At 38.9% G+C, this 21,590-nt stretch overlaps 1 protein-coding gene across 5 annotated transcripts in view; it reads right to left on the reverse strand.

Annotated features, from left to right (window-relative positions):
- Positions 1–556: 556 nt before the first annotated feature.
- The window catches only part of nlrx1 (NLR family member X1), a 106,441-nt gene continuing 85,407 nt past the window's right edge, over positions 557–21,590 (reverse strand). For 4 of the 5 annotated variants that reach the window (XM_084350248.1, XM_084350250.1, XM_084350246.1 and 1 more), the window contains 4 exons: positions 19,105–19,191; positions 15,741–15,989; positions 5,537–5,747; positions 557–4,955 (listed from right to left, as the gene is read on the reverse strand). In XM_084350248.1, coding sequence (XP_084206374.1) covers positions 4,806–4,955; positions 5,537–5,747; positions 15,741–15,989; positions 19,105–19,191 — 697 coding nt within the window. In that variant the 3' untranslated portion in view covers positions 557–4,805. The remainder of the gene's footprint in view (positions 4,956–5,536; positions 5,748–15,740; positions 15,990–19,104; positions 19,192–21,590) is intronic. The other variant, XM_084350249.1, reaches the window with a different exon arrangement.

Raw genomic sequence — 21,590 nt, forward strand, 5'->3', positions numbered from 1 at the left:
TATGCTGTACGTGTAATGCCCTTATGTGCTGTGTGTTAGACATTACTGAGGGTTTGAGTTTCTTCTCACTAATTAACTCAACTGTAGCAGCAATTTAGTGTAATGTAAGAAAGTTTGTCAAATGTACCTTTGAAATATCTTATTCAAAATGAGCTCCTGCACCACCAGTAGGTCAGAGTTGACATCATTGCCATGGTGAACTTTGGCTCAGACATTCATGGTTTCTAGGCCATGACTGCAATCTTTTGACTTGTCTAGCACCACTATCAGAATAACATTTTAATTTCCCCAATACTTTTACTTTTAAGACACTTAACTCATGTTAAAATTCATCTTAAAGCAACAAAAATTGACTTCCTGGAGAGAGTCAGTTTTTTGTTTAGTCTTATCTCCAGATCATCAAATGCTGCTTTGGGTTGGCTTTTGACCTGAGCTGCCAATCCAATGTGTCAGTATTTGACAATATGGGGATGAGACTCAACAATAAATTATCTTTCTCCAGGAAGTTACATTTTGTTGCTTTTGAAAATATTTTAACAATAATAACTACCAGAAAACTGTTTGCAGTATAACATTTAATCCAACAGGTTAAAATAACACTCCATCAGCAATATTACAGTACTGGTGAGTCATAAAATCTGATCATATGCAGCACAGGACATGCATCACATAATTTTGTTTATGGAGGACACTGATATTGAAATAAAAGCCAAAATAAGGCAGGAATATATAATCCATGATCTATTTCACAATATGTGCAAAACATCATACAACTGTCTAATATTCACCTTTGACAAAAACAACCAGCTATAAACCTGCCGACCTTGAAGAAAGTAAGAGTTTTTTTTATATTTAAATATAACTAAATGTTAGTTATATTCTAGAGTAGCAACAGTAGTTGTTACAGCAGCAAAGTCACTATACACTCAAATGTATCTTATTGAAAAAAAACAACTAATGGCCTTAAAACTGATATTTTTTTCCTGACATCACATTACTCAGTGAATGAAAACAACAGACATCAGTCAGTATAGGTGGGTGAAGGCATAGGAAACAAATCCGGGTTATGATTGGTAGAATCTTTTTCTTGTTTATGTTTTTGGCAGACTTCCACGCTTATTCGGGGTATTGCTGCTGGCTGTTGCTTTTACACAAGTACTGCTGCACAACTGGTCAAATTCACAAGGGGTCACCAACTTTATGCGTATTTTAGAGTGACAAAATGTACCAGTGTACTTTGATGTCAAAATGTGTGCTGCTATGCAAAATGCGTACAGGTTGGCAGGTCTGCCATTAGGACGGGTATTGTTTGAAATGTTCCGATACCCAATTCTTTTTTTGACACCTTAACATATTTTCCTACAAAACCCTTTTGTTCATTTACAAAGATCCAAAGCTCTCACATGTTACCGAAACAAGAGCAGTTGTGCAATAACTTGGCCATTAGGGAAGGCTCCAAATCTAGATGATAACTGATGCCAGGTTTTGGTGTCTGACCATTTTGGATACTTGTTGCAAAGGACACATTTCAGTTGGTTCCAGAATGGAAAAGTATCAGAGTTAGACAAATCTGTTGGCAGATGAGATGACAACATCAACAGATGACACTTGAATGCAAACACGGTAAATATACTTAATACTTAATTTGCTTTACTTTAATGTGGCTCCAAATAACACACCAACTAAAAATCAAGAAGATTATGGGGATACACCAATTTGACTTTTTCTCTCCAAATACGATTTCAGATCAAATCAGATAAACTGTCAATTCTGACTATTGATGCCATAACAGTGCTCTTTCTCCCCCAATTATTTAAAAATATGTATAATACTAGCTCACTTGTTAATAACTCACTGTCAAGACTTTCACTATGGTTGCACAATTAAGGCCTACTACTGCCTTCACAATGAAAATGTATTTATTTTAAAGCACATACAGGAAATAGTGAGTTAATGTCAGCAGCAAATAAACATGATAATATCAGCCTCCGCTGAGAGAATGCTGCTAGAGTGACTAATGGACTGCAGCTGAAGATTAGCAAATAAACTCACATTATTCGTTAAGCAGCAGTTTGTAGTTACTCTGGTAATTGTTTGGATTATGAATATGACAGGTGGCAAATTTGATTGTACCTTTAAAAGAAGTGCAATGCCAAATTGCTGCAGCAGCTCTTTAACAATAACAATGCTTTTACTCATAAATACTGACTTGTAACTTTTATACTAAAAAGTGTTTTTTTTTTTACATTTATGAGGTTAAACCTGAAAGTCCCCTGCTTCTGTTTGACTTTTGAGAAAAAAACAATCAAAGCATTTTTTCTGTAGCTATAATTTCAAATTATAGCACTAAATAATATCATTGTAATATTCCAACAAGAAAGGCACTTGGAGAGTGCGGACCTCCACAGAGGCCAAAAGTCCACTCTACTATGATAAGCAGATCCGCAAGAACTACCACAATACAAGTCTGGATATATTTCCAATACTAATGTTGTGCCCAGCTGAAGCATCAACTCAGCTGAGCATTTAACATGCACTTCTACATTGGCAATATTTTACATGTTTAACAAACATTTGTGAAAACCACAAAACATTTAATCCTCATGAACATACCGTATATGAAAAAGAAAACATATCAAATGCTTTGACTGACAAAAAAAAAATCAGGAACATGGCAGCTTGTTTTATTAAAAAACAGTGGTTACAATAAACTATGTTCACTAGGAAGACTTTTTTATTGAAGTCACACCTTAGTTTAAGAAAAGCGTTGTTACAGCAGTGATGTTATAATTGTTCTGTCATAACTGCTCCATGAAGACTGCTGTCTGTATGTAGTTTTAGCTACAGTTCATGTGTAGGCGACCCCTGATAATTGTTGGTACCTGTGGATGTGGATGTAATATGAGGTTGAACATTACCATCTACTGGGTTTTAACATGTATGGCTTTTTTTCACCTTGGTCAAATGCCCCAAATCTGCTCCAAATTTTTAATCTGCTTCAAATTTATACATTTTTTTTAATTCCTTTTTTTAAATATTAAAATATAACCGTAGACATACTTTCTATTGTCTCATCTGATCTCATCTAATTTTCTTTCCGTGTTCCGTTTCTAACCGCTTTCCATGAGGGTCGTAGGGATGTTGCCGCTCTATCCCCCCCTTTCAGGGGGTTGCGGGGGTTACTGGAGCCAATCCCAGTTTTCATATGGGCGAAGGCCAGGGTATATCCATGGACGAGTCGCCAGCTCATTGCAGGGCCCTTTCTGACGGCAGAGGCTGCCACACAAGGTGCCAACTGCACGTCAGGAGCAATTTCGGGGTTCAGTATCTTGCTCAAGGATACTTCGGCATGTGGCTCGGTTCTGCCCAGGGGTTCGAACCAGCGACTTTCTGGTTGCTAGTCACCTGCTCTACCCACTGAGCTACAGCCGCCCACTTTCTATTGTATACAGCATAATTCAAGTCTTCAGAAGCCCTGAGATCCCAAATTGAATTGAAAAAGAGCTTTTTTAACACCCTTTAAAAGCCAAAATCTTTACTGTAGCTGCTAAATGTTAGAATGCACCCTGTCTGAAATAGGTACACAGGTACATCTGGCCCATGCATTTTTGGATGATAAAAAGGTACACACCCGAACTGCACTGAGGGATTCAACGGAGGACGATCCAGACAGAGAGAGATTAGACACAGATGAAGTCTTTGTGGGTCATGCAGTGATTCATGCTGTACAGTAGGACACACACTCCCTTTGAAGCATCTACGAAAGGACACACTTAAGCCATCTCTTTATATACTGTATGAGCGCATTGAAACGGTTTGATAATAGATCAAAGACCAAAAATGTAATGTTAGAAGAGCTCTCTGTTGTATGTGATGTATACTTCCGGGTAGCAGGTAAACACTGAAGTATGTAGAGTTTGCGAGTTCTGGGTGATCTCGTTTGGTGGTGCAAGTGATGTAAGCATGGCTGAACTCGTGCACCCTCTCTAGATGGGGTGGGCCCTGGAGCTTAAAGCAAATCAGCTACAGTGAAGATTTGGTATTTAAAAGGGTGTAAATAAAGTCTTTTTAAATTGAATTGGGATCTTGGGGCCTCCAGAGACTTGTATAATGCTGAACAACTGTATAGAGCCATTTTATTTTATTTATGTCTTAAGAAGACTTTTTTTTTTTTTTTCAGTTTTTTTATATTTTTAAAAACCATTTCAGTTGTTTAGGAAATTTTACAATGCTGTTTTGCTCTGAAGCTCCAGAAATGTTTTGTGGACTAAAAAACTTAACCCGACTTTCCATGGCATGGGGCAGATAATATAATGATTGAATTTGCATTTTTTGGTGAACTGTTCCTTTAACTCCCTCCAAATCTTCAGCTTGTGTTAGTACATAATTATATGTGAATTTGAATGTTTTCAATACGTGTTAATTTGGGATATGAGCTATAGGACATAAGTGAGCTCAGGTACAGTCTGTGCATGCTGCTCAGATTTGTTCCAGTTTCTAAAATGCAGATTTGCTGCAATAAATGCTCAAAACCTTGATGAGACCATCCTGACTGATTTATAGTTATATTATGTATAATTCTTGCAATTTGGGAAGATTCAGCTCTCTGTTGAGGTTTTGAAATGTCTGAATTGAGGAAATGTGAGAACAAAGCAAGGCAGTGTATTTTAAATAATGAAGCTACATCTCCTGGACCTCCAGCTTAAGCAGGTTCCAGATTTTTCTCCTATGTGGACACACTCAAATCCAAACCTAATATTCTGCTCAAGACATACACTGCCCTTTCACTTCTCAGTTTTTAGTATTTAGTTGCTGTATCCTTTGGACGCAGATAGAGTGTCCTTCTCCAACATCTGCAGAGTCTGCCGGACTCCTTTCTCCACCCTGCGGAAATGTAGCCTCTTCCAGAAGCTCTGCTGCTGCTGACGGCCCCACTCCAGATCCCTGAGGAAAACCTGTACATAAGGGGACTGGGTGACTGACACATACCTAACAATGGACCTTATAGAGGAATATTTTCATCCTCCTGAACTCTAGCTTGTTGTAACAAGTTATGATTAACTTCATAAATTGCATCATAAATCATGAGGAGGTGTGTGTCAGCGAGATTTCATAATTTTCTTGATTAAAAACCCTAAAATTGTCATAAGTCCGTCTGTTATGCTAATTTGTGACTATGTTTAAGTCACAAAGTGTTACATAGGAATTGTGGGAGCTGTCAGAAATCAGCAGACAAAATAACACTTACAATAACACTGTACAAATATATATATTTTTTATTCATAAGCCTGACAAACTGGGGATCCATTTCTAAATGACAAACTAAATAATGGCAACTCTTATAGACAACTAATTTTATTTCTTATTTTTAATATTCAAAATATATAAAAATTTTAATGCTCAAATTAAGCCTATTACTCATATTTACTACGTAGCTCTATGCTGTATGCACAGGTTATGCATTGCCAGTGCTACTAACGGCTTATTATATGATCTGTCCACTCAAGGGGATTCAGTGAGGGCATCGAGTGTGTACCTTAAGCTGCTGCTTGACACGTTCGCGGTCCCAGGAGGAGGCATTCTTTCGAATCACACTGAGGATGGGGTGCCAGTCCTCTGAGACATCTGAGCCCTCAGTGACTGAAGCCAGGACTCTGACCCGCCGACCACTGCCGCTGTGGCTCTTGGGAACACCTCGGACATATAGGGACTGCTTCCCGACGTCACTGAGAGGGTTCAGATACAAGCTAGACAAACAAACAGGACATCTGTGTTGGTTTGCTATTTTTAATGGTTTAAAAGCACAGGTGCAGTTTGCGTCAGTTGAGGGGGCTCATTAAACCCCCTAGTGGCTGTAGCCAAGAATACGTGAAGGGAATTAAATGTAATCTATTATTTTTTTATAGTAACACAGAACTAATACTTTATTGTAATGCCTTGCTCTATAGTAATAAGGGGTAAACTAATTATTTGACTGTGACAGAGGAAACTCTCAAGAGGAAACTTAAGTAACCTTAGCTTGTGAAAATGTTTTTGAGAGACAGCTCTGATTAAGCTCAGGATTTATAAGATGGATGGCTAATTTACTCTTAACAATTTGACTGTATGAACCTGAAGAGTGTGTGTGTGTATGACCTTTTGGATGTGTAAAGAAGCACAAAACATTAATTAACATTAGATCCTGACCAATCCTTTCAGCATTTCAGGAGATTTAAACAATCAATAAAATTAAGTTGCTGTGCCTTGAGTGTAAATCTGCACAGCTCTTAAAGTTTCTATAGATGTTGGTGGATCGCTTCAGGTATTGCAATATTTTCCTCATTAATTATATATTATTTTCCCACCTGCAACCCATCCACTATTAACCAGAATGGTTAACCTCCCAATCTGCAAATTATCTGCAGTATCCATGGATGTCTGTGATGCATGCATTACTACCGTGGTAATAGCAAATGGTATGTCTTATTAAATGTAATCAGGAATTACATTTACTTGATTAAATTTATAGGCAGCATTGTTCAGGATTATACTTGAAAATTAGGTTTTAATTAATATGATTTACAGGTGGGTTAAAATAGACTCCTTCAACTCGTTATCCTTTATCATTTCACTTGACTCTCCGTGCCTTAGATTATTACCAATACTGTCCTTTAAAAAGTTCAAATACTGGTAATAAGCAAGTTTTCTGCTTCAACGTATTATTATAAAGTAAATGTTGATTCCACAATGTAATAGATAATAACAAAACCATAAACGTTTACATTGGTTTCCTATAAACCTTGCTATCACTGTCCAATTTCGTCTGCCATCGGGCACGTGGTCACCTGGGAAAAGGAAGGTTAACTGACCATTCATTTCTATTGTAGACTGAATGATTGAATAAGCTCACGTTTTGTCCTGTGTTGTTGTCATTAGCGACTCACAGGAAGACAGAAATGATCCAGTTCTCTTTGCAACAGTGTTGCCAACAATAATACCAAGTTGAAAAACTATGGGGGAAAAGTTGACTGTTGCCACTTTAAATGCTTATTCTCCCAAAATTTTATTAACCACTGAATGTGTTAGTCGGGATATCTTGCCTTATTTATCTTATACTGGCCCTTTACGTATCCTGTCAGTTCATCCAAAGTATACTCTTTGTATACTCGGCTTACTCCACAAGTGTATGTTTGTTGTTCCCCTCCTTCATGAGTATTAGTGAGCTGGACGCTGCAAATTCCTCTTCCTTTAAAAAATGTTTTTGTGTGTTCAATGTGATAACATTTAATGTCCCAGACAACCTCTGTAGTCTCATTTAGCCACTTGTTAGCAACCTCCTTTCTTAAGGGGTGCTTTCACACCAATCTGTTTGGTTCGGTTAAAACAGACTCCGGTGCATTTTCTTATTTATTGCGATTTACTTGGGTTGGTGTGAAAGCATTCAAACCCTGATGCAGACCAAACCACCGGACCAAGACTGCTTTAAAAGATGGGTCCGCTACCAAGTGGGAATTTATGCTAATAGACATGTAATTTGGCAAGATTTCAAGTACTTCATTACTAATGAATCGGTCTGCTGACCATGAACTGTACAGGAAGCATCTTTATAATTGATCTGTAGCCAAGCCATATATTTATGTAAAATAATTTAATATGGTAACATGTATGCATATCAGTGCGGTATTTTCTCTGGTTAATAGGTCAAAAGTTTGTTTCCTACTCCATGTACTGTGACAGTTGCCAATACTGTACTATCAATGAGTTACCTACATACATACATACAGTCTGTATGACTTCATGTTTAGTCTTCTTGGTTTATTTGTAATGTCAATGTGAACAGGAACCAGAGCACAACTAAACTGCAACAATGTGTCATTATTTTTTAGATAGTCCAACAAAATGAACTGAACTAAATGAATGAAAACACCTTAACAATTTAAGATGAATGTGTGTATTTTACATGTACGTCAGAACAAAATGTAAAAATATCGTCAGCCTGTGTTAACCACAGACCTAGTTTAAGGCATCTATCCAAAAACATATTCAAAAACCCAATGACTTTAAGACAAGGGAACAAGAAAGTGCAAAAATGCGAACTTAATTCTGGGTTTTGGGACTCATTCCTGTGGTGCTCTATTTTGAATATAGAGGCACTTCTACTTAGATCTAGCCATATTGAAGTTATGATGGCTACTAGGCGGATGTTACTCTTTTGTCCCTTGAGAAGCTTACCAAGTCTTGTATATTATTTGTATATATGTATTTTTTGACATGTAATTGTATGCAATATCACTTGTTTCAGCAGTGTCATCATGTGACCATCATGTGACAAGAATGTTTGTTTTTATGTGTGTATACTTTAGTGTGAAGAAGAGCAGCTCAAAACACTAGTGGATGTGCTAATAAACTGCACAGTGTAAAGACATTTTTTTAAAGTTTGCACCTACTTAAAGCTCTGGTCTACGATCCTACGATCTGAGAAAGGTTTGAAAAAAGCATCCCCCCCGGAGTCACGTGATGCGGCTGGTAAAGATGGCTGCCTGAGCCGTAACTCCGACCGGCATCGCTGACTTTAAATCCTAAAACTAGTGTCATAGTATAATATACCGAGCACATTGGCACTCAGAGAATCCTGGTTACATACATAATGGCAAAACAACCGAAAAGTGGGAGATATTTGTGGAGCCGGAGCCCAGATGACGGCGATGACAACTCCGACGGCTCAGAGGCCACACGTGTCGGCCAAGACATTGCAAACATTTTCGCCACCCTACAAAAGATATCCTCCGATATGGCCAGCCTGCAAGATATACGCCGAGCTACGGCGTCGATGGAGGGAAAACTATCCTCTCTCATTTCGCGGGTGGTCGAGGTGGAGAAAAGGGTGGAATGGCTGGAGGACGCCGACAAACAACTCAAGGCAACGCTGGAGTCCAATCCACTCGCAACAAAAGCGGAGGTGGATGAATTGCGAGATAAACTTGAAGATATGGAGAACCGGGATCGACGGAATAATATACGTGTGGTGGGCATCCCTGAAGGTAAAGGAAGTGGAGACATGAGATCGTTTATGAAAAAACTGTTGATATCGATCCTTCACTGCAACGATGATACACAACCACTGGAGATAGACCGGGCGCATAGGACCCCGACACCTCGTCCAAATCCAGGGGAGAGACAGCGAACGATCCTGGTCCGCTTTCTGCGCTCGGCTGACAGGGAGCTCATCCTGCGCACCTCACGGAGCAAACCCCAACTCACATGGGAAGGTAGTCACATCATGATATTCCCCGTTTTTTCCAGAGCCACGCAGCTGAAACGGGACAAATTTAGGGAATGTAAGAAGGCTCTGCGGGAGCGCAATATTAGGTTTGCTCTTCTTTATCCGGCTGTGTTGAAGATCGAGCACAACGGTGCACAACGGTGCACAACGGCGCTTTCAGGACCCGAAGAAAGCAATGGATTACATTCAAGGGATCCCGAAGTAAGGCTGGCCTGATCTGGGATGAGAACAAAAATCTATAAACTTCAGGTATGAGACACTGCAACAGTGAAGAGATTGACTGGAGGGAGTAAACAGGGGGAACAATGGGAGAGATTAATGCTGGACTGTGTACAGGAGTCCTATAATTTTGTTTATAGTGACACTTTTTTTTTCTCTCTCTCTCTTTTTCTTTTCTTTTCTTTTTTCCTCTCTCTGTGACCCCCAGTGGCCTTACATCTTCGAAGACAAAAGGCCAAATTTTCCATCGTAAATATATCTTCTTCACAATTTAAAAAAAAAAAAAGGGACAAGGATGCTTTGGTCGATCAGCCACTTGGTCAATCGACGTTCATGGACCATCAATGTTTTTTTTTTAAGGGGGAGGGTGCACAAAGGGGTTGTGTTGGGGACATAGTGGATTTTTTGTTTGAGGGGTCTGATGATAGAGATTGCATGTATAGAGCTATGAGGTGGCTGTCGCCTTACTGTTTATGGCAAAAATCCATTTATGACTGGTAAAATTGATACTTTGCGCATCTCCACTTGGAATGTGAAGGGCCTGGGGAACCTAGTCAAGAGAAAAAAGATATTTTCTGTTTTGAAATCTAAACAACTTGATGTAGTGTTCTTACAGGAGGCACACCTCTCTGCTGAAGAATCAGAGAAACTATGTAAGGGCTGGGTGAGCCATGTATATTGTAGCATAGGCTCTAGCAAGAGTTGGGGGGTAATAACACTTATTAATAAAAGGCTACAATTTAAATGTATTAAACAGTTGAAAGACAACATGGGAAGGATTCTTTTTGTAATAGCAGAAATACAAGGACATGTGATAATGTTGGTAAATATTTATGCTCCAAATGGAGACGTGCCACAGTTTTTTGTAGATTTGGAGACCAAACTGCAACAGGCAGGGGACTACAATTCCATTATTGGAGGAGATTTTAATTTGGTGATGGATCCCACCCTTGACCGAAGCAGTGCTATTCCAATTAGGACACCAAAGGCAGTATTAGCTGTGAGGGGTATAGCTAAATCTTTAGGTTTTATAGATGTTTGGAGAATCTTTAACCCAAATGAAAGGGATTATACTTTCTTTTCAGCCCCACATATGACATTTTTTCGTATAGATTTTTTTCTTGTGTCTAAGAACCTCCTTCAATCAGTAACTTCATGTTCTACTGGGAGTATTTTGATTTCTGACCATGCCCCAGTTTACCTCGAGTTGTTGCCCTTCAGTGACAGGCGTAGAACGCCACGATGGAGATTTAACTCGTCTCTTTTACAAGAAGTGGAAACCAAATTAAAATTTATGTTCAATTAAATGAGCCCACAGCGCCATCAGCAGGGATTAATTGGGAAGCATTGAAGGCTGTCCTGAGAGGCTATATTATCCAATATTCCTCTTATAAAAAAAAGAAGTGTATGGTAAAACAAGTGGAGATTGGAGAGAAAATTAAGAGGTGTGAGACTGAGCTAAAAAAGAACTTTAAGTTCGAGAGTTTGAAAACCCTAACTAAACTTAAATATGAGTATAACTGCATTGTGTCACAGAAAGTGGACTTTTCACTCTTCAGAATGAGACAAAGATACTACGAGTCAGGGGATAAGGCAGGTAAACTATTGGCAAACTCTTTAAAACAGAAAGAACAATCAGCTATTATCTCAGCTATTAGATCAGAGGAGGGGGAATTAAGAGTTAAAACTGTAGATATTAATAACATGTTCAGAGAGTATTATGAAAAATTATATATGGCAGACACTCAGCATAATGAGGATTACGTGACATCCTTTTTTCAAGGGCTGAATCTTCCTAGAGTGTCCAAATGATGGATTTAGATCAGCCGTTATCTAGTGATGAAATTATAAAGGTAATTAAAAATCTGCCCAGTGGCAGAGCCCCTGGTCCAGATGGCTTTACAGCTGAGTTTTTTAAATGCTATGCCACCGAGTTGACACCACTACTTCTTAGCATGTACAATGAAGCATTTGTAAAAGGGAGTTTACCAGCTACTTTATCAAAAGCTTTAATTACTCTTATTCCTAAAAAAGGAAAAGATCCTTGTTATTGTAAGAATTATCGTCCAATCTCCCTTATTCCATTGGATACTAAGATCCTGTCCAAAGTCCTAGCAAATAGGCTGGAAAAGGTAATGTCTTAGTGCATGAAGATCAGGTGGGATTTATTCAGAGACGTAGCTCTGCAGATAACATTAGACGTTTTATTAAATTATTTTTATTTTTTATTTTGCCTTTATTTAACCAGGTCGGTCCCGTTGAGACACAATGGTCTCTTTTTCAAGGGAAGCCTGGCCAAGACAGCAGCATAGAAAAGTTGCAACAATTACAAGACACACAAAAATCACACAGCAACATGGATAAAATACATTTCAAAATAGAAGCAACAGGACTAAAGCTCCGGATTCACATTAAAACAAGAACATGTGCGGTATGAAGCTGCTCCAATTTCTCTCACACGAGTTTTCAAAGATCCAAGGTTGATGAGCTCATTTTACTTTAGTGTTTTCTGCAGTGCGTTCCAAGCAGCAGGTGCAGCGTACTTAAAGCAGTGCTTACCAAATTCGGAATTAACTTTGGGCACGTTTAATACATAAAACTCGTTAGAACGCAAGCGGTAATTGCTTTGAGATTTAAAGAAATAATTACATAAATATTGGGGGAGCAGACCCAAGATGGCTTTATAAATAAAAATATGCCAATGTATATGGCAGCGTGCTGCCAGAGATGGCCACTCAACTCGAGCATATAAAGTGCAGTGGTGAGTGAGGGCTTTACATCCAGTGACAAACCTTAAGGCACCATGATACACGGTGTCCAGAGAACGCAGACAATTTGCAGGGGCACGCATATATAAGAGGTCGCCATAATAAAGTACAGGGAGGAAAGTGGCAGCAACCAACTTTTTCCTGGAAGAAAAAGAATCCCAGTTTCAGTCTTAATTTTTTTACCAGGTTTTCTATCAATCTCACACCCTTGTAATGACAAAATGCTGGGAGGAGACACAGGTACTTCCCTGCAACTGGAAAATATCATCAGTTTAGTTTTGGCAGCATTTAAGACGAGTCTTAATTCAATGAGCTGACTTTCCACAAGGTTAAAAGCAGTCTGTAAGTTGCCAAGGGCCTCGGCAAGAGTGGAGCCACAACAGTATATAACCATGTCATCAGCATAAAAATGAAATTTGGCATTTGGGATGTTTCTGCCCAATGTATTTACATAAATAACAAACAAAATCGGGCCCGGAACTGAGCCCTGAGGCACACCGGTAGAAACATTTAGCAGTGTGGATGAGCTGCCTTCAAAATAAACACGTTGTTTTCTATTAGACAAATAATTATCAAACCAACCAACGGCCTGCTCAGACAAACCTATGTCAAGCAGTCATCGCTTCAGAATAGAATGATCGACTGTGTCGAAGGCCTTAGAAAGGTCAACAAAGACAGCTGTACAAAATTTTTTATGATCCAGCCATTCTATTATATCGTTGGTGAGTTTGAGGGTGGCTGTAGTTGTGCTATGTTGTTTCCTGAAGCCGGATTGATATGGGGAGAGAATGTTGTAAGTATGAAGGAAACCCTTCAACTGGTCATTTACTAGACCTTCAAGGACCTTCGACAGGATGGACAACTTGGAGATAGGTCGATAATTATTTAAACAAGTAGGGTCCCCTCCTTTCAAAAGGGGAAGGACATAAGCAACTTTCCAAATTTCAGGAATACAATTCGTAGTGATAGAGAGATTAAAAAGATATCGGAGAGGTTTGGCAATAAAATCAGCAGCTAGCTTTAAAAAATATGGTTCCAAGTGGTCTGGGCCTGCAGATTTAGAAATGTCGAGAGAGAAAAGAGCTTTACGGACCTCTTCCACTGAGAACAACCTAAAAACAAAGGAAGGTTGACCAGCAGAGATATGGCCTAGAGACATGTTACCAACATCTAGGGCAGAAGACACAAGATCAAGGGCAGGCATAACAATCGTGGAAGAAGACCTAGAGAATAGGGAACCAGAGGCAGAAAAATGATTATTAAAAAAATCAAAAATAGTAGCCCTGTCAGTTACAGTAGTAGCATCATTAACAATACAGGATGGGAGTTCGCTATGATTATCAGTGGCTGAGATAGATTTGATCACTTTCCAACATTTTTTCGGGTCGTTCAAATTTTTCATTATTGCAGAAAGATAAAAACTGGACTTTGCTTTTTTGATAAGAAAGGTAAAACAATTTCTCAGAGAACCCTCAGAGATTTTCTGACTGCAGCAATCACACAGTGGTCACTTATATCGTTTGCAAAGACACCTGACATAGAATACTTGTGTGGAGCATTAGTCAAAAACAAGTCAATTAAAGATGATTTCTCTGGACACTTCAAATTAGGGTGTGTGGGGCTTTCAATGAGCTGTGTAAGATTTAATGAAACACAGGAATCTTTGAAGGCGTCGGATTTAGAATTTAGCCAATCCCAATTGAGATCACCAGTTAATAGTATTTCATTATAGTTCAGATCAGCTAATAGCTGATTCAGAGAAGTTAGCGCTTCAACGGTAGCTGATGGGGGTCTATAGCAGCCCACAACAGTAATGAAAAACCCATTAGAAATTTCAAGATTTATGGCTAAGAACTCAAACTGTTTACTGATTGATTTGGACTGCAGGACATTTACATTAAATTTTGATTTACAATAAATTGCAACCCCGCCCCCTTTCTTGGGACGGCCGGCCCTAAATACATTATACCCTTTGATGGAGATGGCTTTATCAGAATAAGATTTACTAAGCCACGTTTCAGACAGAGCAATGACATCTGCATCAGTTGAGTTTGCCCAGATGTGCAGCATATCAATCTTTGATGGCATTCTACGAATATTCAGATGGATTAAACCTAGCCCGGTCCTATCCTTAAATTCAGCAGGTGTGTTACAAATAGCTGTACCAGGACCAGGATTAGGCTGGATACCAGAAATCAAGAGTAAAATAAACAACAGAAATCTTTTCCTAGTAATTTCAAGGTTGCTAGGTGTTTCTGTTTTGGAGTGTAGTCTAGCATGCAACATGACAAGAGACTTATCGGACAATATGAAGTTTGATTTTAAGACAGAGGTGCAAACAAGACATAACCATTGTTCAAAGATAAAAGGATCCATATAAGAATGGGTCAGCACTTGTTCACTTCGTTCACTGAGCAAGTTATTAGTTATTATGTGGGAAGTCTCAAACCTGAACCTGCCAATTGCCGCAATATCACTCGATGCCAAAAAGGCATTTGACAGGGTGGAATGGGGTTTTTTGTTTAAAACTTTAGAAACTTTTGGGTTCGGAGAGGTCTTTATTAAGTGGGTCCGTTTGTTATATAATTGGCCAGAAGCAGCAGTGTTAACTAATGGGTACACCTCCCCATACTTTAAGCTGGAGAGGGGGACACGACAGGGATCACCACTTAGTCCCTTATTATTCTGTTTAGCGATGGAGCCCCTAGCAGCTGCAGTTAGGTCTGATGATAACTTTCCGGGGGTGGTACATAATGGGACGGCCAATAAATTATTGATGTTTGCGGACAATGTTTTGTTGCTGGTGTCAGACCCTGCAGTATCAATACCCACGCTATTGAATACAATTAATATATTTTCTAAGATTTCAGGGTACAAAGTCAACTGGGATAAATCGGAGGCCCTGCCATTGGACCGGATGGCTCCTATTGGTTAATTTCTTTTCAGTTTTGCAGGCGCTAGAGAGAATGAATTTTTTTGGTTCCTTTTACTCTTCACATTGTGTAGGTTGTACTATTGGACCATAACCACCATCTAAATGATGTTAATAATAATGACAAATCTTTCAACTCGTAGACCATAGCTTTAAAGCCTGTTCCTCTCGTACACCAGCTGCCAACTATCACACAAGAAGTCTGAACGAAACTGTAACAAACATTGTCATAAGAGTCTTCTCTACCTGAATGACAAAAGCATCACTTTAACAGAGAGATGAAGCCAGCAATGTTATGTACTTTAGTTAAGGAGAATTATTATATTTGCTGGGATTAATAATGTGTACTTGCGTTCTCTCTCTACCTCTATGGTAATACAATCTTACCTGTAATTTTTCGGTAACATAGTCTAGTTGGACAACTTGATATAAACAATGTTGTGACATCAGCTTTAAGGGGGGCGAAATGTTTTTGCTGGCAAAACGTTTTTATTTCTGTCTGTGGCTTTTAGACATTACACGAATATGTACTGCTGTGGATTAGTAAAGAGTAACTTACTGCACAGTGTGAATAGTGGGGTGTTCCCTGCAGGCATCCACCAGAGTCAGAGCAGCATTGTCACCGATGTTGTTATAGGCCACGTTGAGCTCCTGGAGTGAGTGATGCTGGAGCCTCTGGGCCAACTCCAGGGCCCCCTGGTCCCCCAGTCCAGTGTGCATCAGGGACAGGTGTGTCAGAGACTGGTTCTCTGGAAGTGCTTTCAACAGGGTGCTGGTTCCAGACTCCAGCAGAGGGTTGTCACACAATCTGAGAATACATTGGATTAATTAAACATTTCTGGTCTTGTACTCACACTGTATGTGAAAATGTTGACACCAACCAGTGATCTGATGGCACATAGCCTGTGACTGCAGATGACATCTGACAAATGGTTGTGTTGAATGTCTTTAAAAAAAATAGCAGCCCGCACTTCTCCAAAGCTTAAAAAATATATGTGACGGGAGCACCTAAGTGGCAGGAATCAACAGTGAACAAAACTCTGGCATTCTCAAAGAACATATCCTATGTCTTATTGTAGGCAAAAAATGAATGCGTTTCAGCAGTAAGCCCTCATCAGCAAGATAATACATTGCGCACATGACAGTAAATAGATGAGGAGCCAACAATCAGAGATGTGATGTTTTTTTGTGATAGTTGTACCACTTTGTTGTGTATTGGATGTGTCTGGAAGATATGGTTTTGTATTCAGTTATCACAAAAAATACACAATAAAAGCTTTCTGCTAGCTCATGAAGTTCAGATTATTGTTCATGGTTATTACCTGTTTTAGTACCTATTTTCACCACCATCTGAAAACATCGAACTATAACCGAACCGTTCATTCAATCTACTTCACACTTGGCAGGTGTGTTACTGAGGACTTAAGGAAGTCCAGTGTGCAATTTGGACACACAACATTGGTATGAATACATTTTTAATAACAGCAAACAGCGCTCTGTGCAGCAGCAGGTGCATGGCTTCAGAGCTCTGGCTTCATGGCTCTGCACACTGAAGCTGGGCTCACACTACAGAGCTTTTAAAATCCTAACCGATTTCAACATCGGGTTGCGCAACACACAGAAAACTCCACAAATGTTCTTCTATCTAATCTTAAACATGCACACACTACATTCAGGTAAATGATCAGAGGATTTACTCTAACAAAGTGTTTTCAAGGAGTGTGCAAAGTATAAGGAAGTGCAAAAACTGCTGTATGAAAAAAAAAGTCCCACATTTTGGTTCATTTTGTTAAAAATTGGTTTACATAAGTTTGGTAACAGCATGGAGATTCCTGCTGAGGCACCAGACCTGAAGTGGATGCTGCAGATTGCAGGTTGGCAGCCCACCAGTACCCGGAGGAAGAAAACACAAGTCTGCGAGATGATGACAGGGGTTAAGGCTCCACTTGAAAAGTCTGATGAGGTACCCTTACATCTATAAAATCATAGTAACTGATTTAGTGTCGCTTGAGGGATAACTCCCCTGGAGAATTGACATGCAGCATACAGTTTGGATATGTAGATAAAAGTTCTCATTCATCCAGGTCATGGTAATTCCAAGTGCTGTATTTTAGGCAACTGGACATGTTTCAGTTTCTTGAAGATGTTCCAGCTCTCATCCAAGAGGCTTCTTGGTTCGGATATGTTTGGATAACCTATGCCTGAACAGCCAGAAAGTCAAATGTTGAAAAGATTTGACTTCACAGAGCATAGGTTGCAGGACTATGAATATGATGTTGACTATTATAACCTTTAGTTTTATAGATACAATCTAAATCTAAATACATCTTCACCTCATCACTTGAATTAGTAGAAATATGCAACGCTGTTGGGGAGTCCATATTTAGAAAATGAGTTTCTTGTCCCTGAGGGCCACTGCAGCTTCTGGAGCTTCTACAATATCTTTGTCCCTTTGACTTTGGAAAGGGAGGGGTGAGCAAGGGAGTGTTTCAATCTAGAACCTCACCGCTAGATGCCGCTAAATACTTCATACATTACACACTGGACCTTTACGGCTAATTTTTTCTTTTTAATAACACTGTGCTTTATTCTTGATGTTCAGTATTTTTATGGTTTTAATCAGCCATAGTTATTAGTTTTATTTAAATTTTATTACTGTGTATTTTATTGTTGCGTTTTTGTGTTACGTAGATGTGTGCGCATGTAGGTAAGTATACAGTATGTACGTGCCTTCAGCACATATGTATAGATGAATATATGGGTGTGTATGCAAATATATTTATATATAATGTGTGATTTATTAATTGTACATATAGTATATAGTACTGTATAGAGTTAGATGGGAGAGAACAAAGGTACACAGGTTTGGGAATGGAAGTAAATTAATTATGATTAATTACTGAGTTGTGGAGAAGGGGTAGGATCAAATTAGTGTTTACTTCTTCCTACTCCTTTTCGGGCATGTCAATGCTTTGTCACTTTATCATGCTTATTTGTCGAACTAATTTAACTTTTTGTTTTGTTTTGTTTCGACATGTCTGAAATAAATTTGCATTCATTCATTAATTTGTTGTGAAGCATGCTGGTTTTGATAAGTGCTATACAAACAACCTTATTATAATTATTATACTTTTTTTTTAAGGGGTGTTTGCATGACTAATATGACCATGACATGACACCTGTAGTGAACAGGAAGGAGTGTTTATAAATGTTTATGACTGCTGTCATTAAGTGTAATCGGGCCAATATGTCACTTTTAAGGCAAAGCTGACATTGTTTGAGATGTCTTATGACATTATCTATCTGACATTAACCAAGACAGCACAAACATGTCATAGCAGGCCTAATTATCAAACTTCAACTATTTAGCTTTATGTGTTAATATTACACAAAGCTGTGATTGGTTTTGACATTGGCTGCTATAATACCATCATAATTATGCCATCAGTATTTCTTGTCTTCAATCACAGTGGTACAATTTGGACTTATTATAAAGTGTTATCATAAATCATTTTTGATTTCAAGAAAATGTGATACGATTTGTACTCGTCTTTAAATCTTCATTAACTGTTATTTATTAACTGTTAGGCCGGTTTGACCGCAGAGAATAAGTACCAAGGTGATTTGGGAAGTTTTACTGGTTGCTAATGTAAACTGTAGTTAGCTGCCGTTAATAAATTGGCCACGGAGCTAGCGCTTCTAATTGCTGACTCAGCCTAGGGGTGCCAGGAGTCAAACTTGGTCCTGGTACTAGCCTCTCTCAGTGTCGGATGCTGGGATAGGTTCCTGGTGCGCTGTCCCGCAATTTTGATGAAATTCCTAAAAGGCGTTCCACGTTTATGTGAAAGACACATAATGTACACTGTTGCTGGTGTGGAAATGTAAAGAAATACATAGACACATTAACAAACGTGTAGTCTTACTGTAGAGATCTAACAGAACTCTTGGGGTCTAGAAGCAGATCTCTCAGGAGGATGCAGGACTCAGGTCCCAGGCTGTTAAACTGCAGGCTGAAGACAACAGAGACAGGCAGACACAACAATCACACAAACACACTGCATTTGCATGCAAGACGAGCATGGGAGTCATCCAAAATCAATACAAATGCATTTAAAAGCTCCTCTCCTAAAACAGTTTCAACAAAAACTGAAGATTATTAACTTCATGAAGGGTAGATTTATTACAGGACTTTTGGATTAGATCAATTTGGTTTTGGCCTAATAAACTAGCAACTCAGTGTATTTTCAACTTTGCAGTGCTGGACTGATTGTGTTTTTGGTGTTTTATTTTCAATTTGTACCATTAGAACCTCCTAACAGAAGGCATGGCAGACTGACACACAATTAAGGATGAGAAGTACAGCATGTTTGCACTTTAAAATGTTTTTTGTTATAAGCCATGCATTCTGTTTGATAAATGTCTACAAGTCTGGAGTGACTTTGGTTTTGGTAATTTGTTTTGTGAATTATTTAGTCTTGAGCTTCCTGCTCATTGTACTCCCATCCTCTAGTTGAGTGCCGCAATGCAACAGTTAAAGAATAGGGGAAGGCAGCAGTCTAACCACAATGAATCTGTAAGCACTGACCCTATGGGGGTTTACTTAAAGATTAAGGTTAAGAATATAATTCATTAGAATATTAACACAGCATTGATTACATTTTGTTTTTATGTCTGTGGCCATTTACGAACAGTATCTCCATGACATACATTAGTGTCTGTCAAGTGTCCTGTTCATTACATGCAGTCGTGCTCAAAAGTTTACATTCACTTGTAAAGAACATGTATATCATGGCAGTCTTGAGTTCCAATGATTTCTACAACTCTCATTTTTCTGTGATGGAATGAGTGGAACACAAACTACTTTGTCACAAAAAACATTCATAAGGTTTGGTTCAGTAATTTATTTATTATACAGTAGGTCTTCTGAAAATGTGACCAAATCTGCTGGTTCAAAAATATACAAACAGCAACTTGAACAGTTAATTTTGGTGATGTAGAAAGTTGTTTTATCCAAATTTTCATTGTAGCATGGCCCATTAACTTCCGAGTGATTCTGATCGATAACAGCTGGTGACTTTTCTGGGCCCATTTTAATAGGGCTTGTTTGATACACCCACTAGACTCAGCCACACACACTACAATAGGAAAGTCTAAAGAGCTCAGCATTGATCTGAAAGAGCACATTATTGATTTGAACAAGTTAGGAAAGTGACTTGGATACCAAAGCAGTTACAGGTCCCACGACAAACTGTGCAAACAATTGTAAGCATAAAGTGCATGGCACAGTTGTGTCACTGCCATGATCAGGAGGAGAATGCAAACTATCACTTGCTGCTCAGAGAGAGCTGGTCAGGGTGGTCAAGAGTGTTTTGTATCGCCATGGGCTAAGAGGCTGCCGTGCAATAAAGAAGCCCTTGCTTCAGACGCGGCACCTTAAAGCTCGACTAAGGAAAGCTCTGTGGTCAGATGAGACAAAAATGTAGTTGTTTGGCCACAATGAGCAGCAATATGTTTGGAGATGAGAATGTGAGGCTTTTAACCCCAAGAACACCATACCTACTGTCAAGCATGGTGGTGGTAGTATTATGCTGTGGGGCTGTTCTGCTGCTCTAAAGAAAGTGAATGGAATAATGAAGAAGGAGGATTATCTCCAAATTCTTCAGGAAAACCTAAAATCATCAGCCAGAAGATTGGCTCTTTGGTGCAGCTGGGTGTTTCTAAGAGGACAATGATCCCAAACACACATCAAAAGTGGTAAAGGAGTCTAGAATTGAGGTTTTGAATGGTCCTCCTAAGTCCTGACCCATTGAGAACATGTGGACTGTGCTGAAGAAACAAGTCTGTGCCAGGACACAAATTTAGTCGAACTTCACCGATTCTGTCAAGAGGAGTGGTTAAAAATTCAGCCAGGCGACTGACAGAAGCTTGTGGATGGCCATCAAAGGAACCTAACTGAGGTAAAAATGGCCAAGGGACATTTTACCAAATATTAGAATTATTGAACGTATATTGCTGACCCAGCAGATTTGGTCACATTTTCAGAAGACCTTAAGACCTAAATTCATTAATGAACCAAACTTCATGAATGTTTTTGTGAAAAAGTAGTATGTGTTCCACTCATTCCATCACAGAAAAAATGAGAGCTGTAGAAATCATTGGACCTCAAGACTCTCATGATATACGTGTTCTTTACAAGTGGATTTAAACTTTTGAGCACAACTGTATCTTGGTCACAAGTTTTTGATGAACAATTTTCAGTTAGGCAGAAGGAGTAGGATTTTCCCCAGAAGCAATGGCTACCCTCTGCCTCATACAAAACTACTTTCTCACAATCATCAATTATGACCCACTACAAGTTTGTATATGGATTTTGCTCTTTGTGACTTTCATGTATTTACTTAGTTGTGAC

Source organism: Pagrus pagrus (genome assembly GCF_965226575.1).
Source record: "Pagrus pagrus genome assembly, chromosome: 4".
In the NCBI taxonomy this organism is placed as follows: Eukaryota; Metazoa; Chordata; class Actinopteri; order Spariformes; family Sparidae; genus Pagrus; species Pagrus pagrus.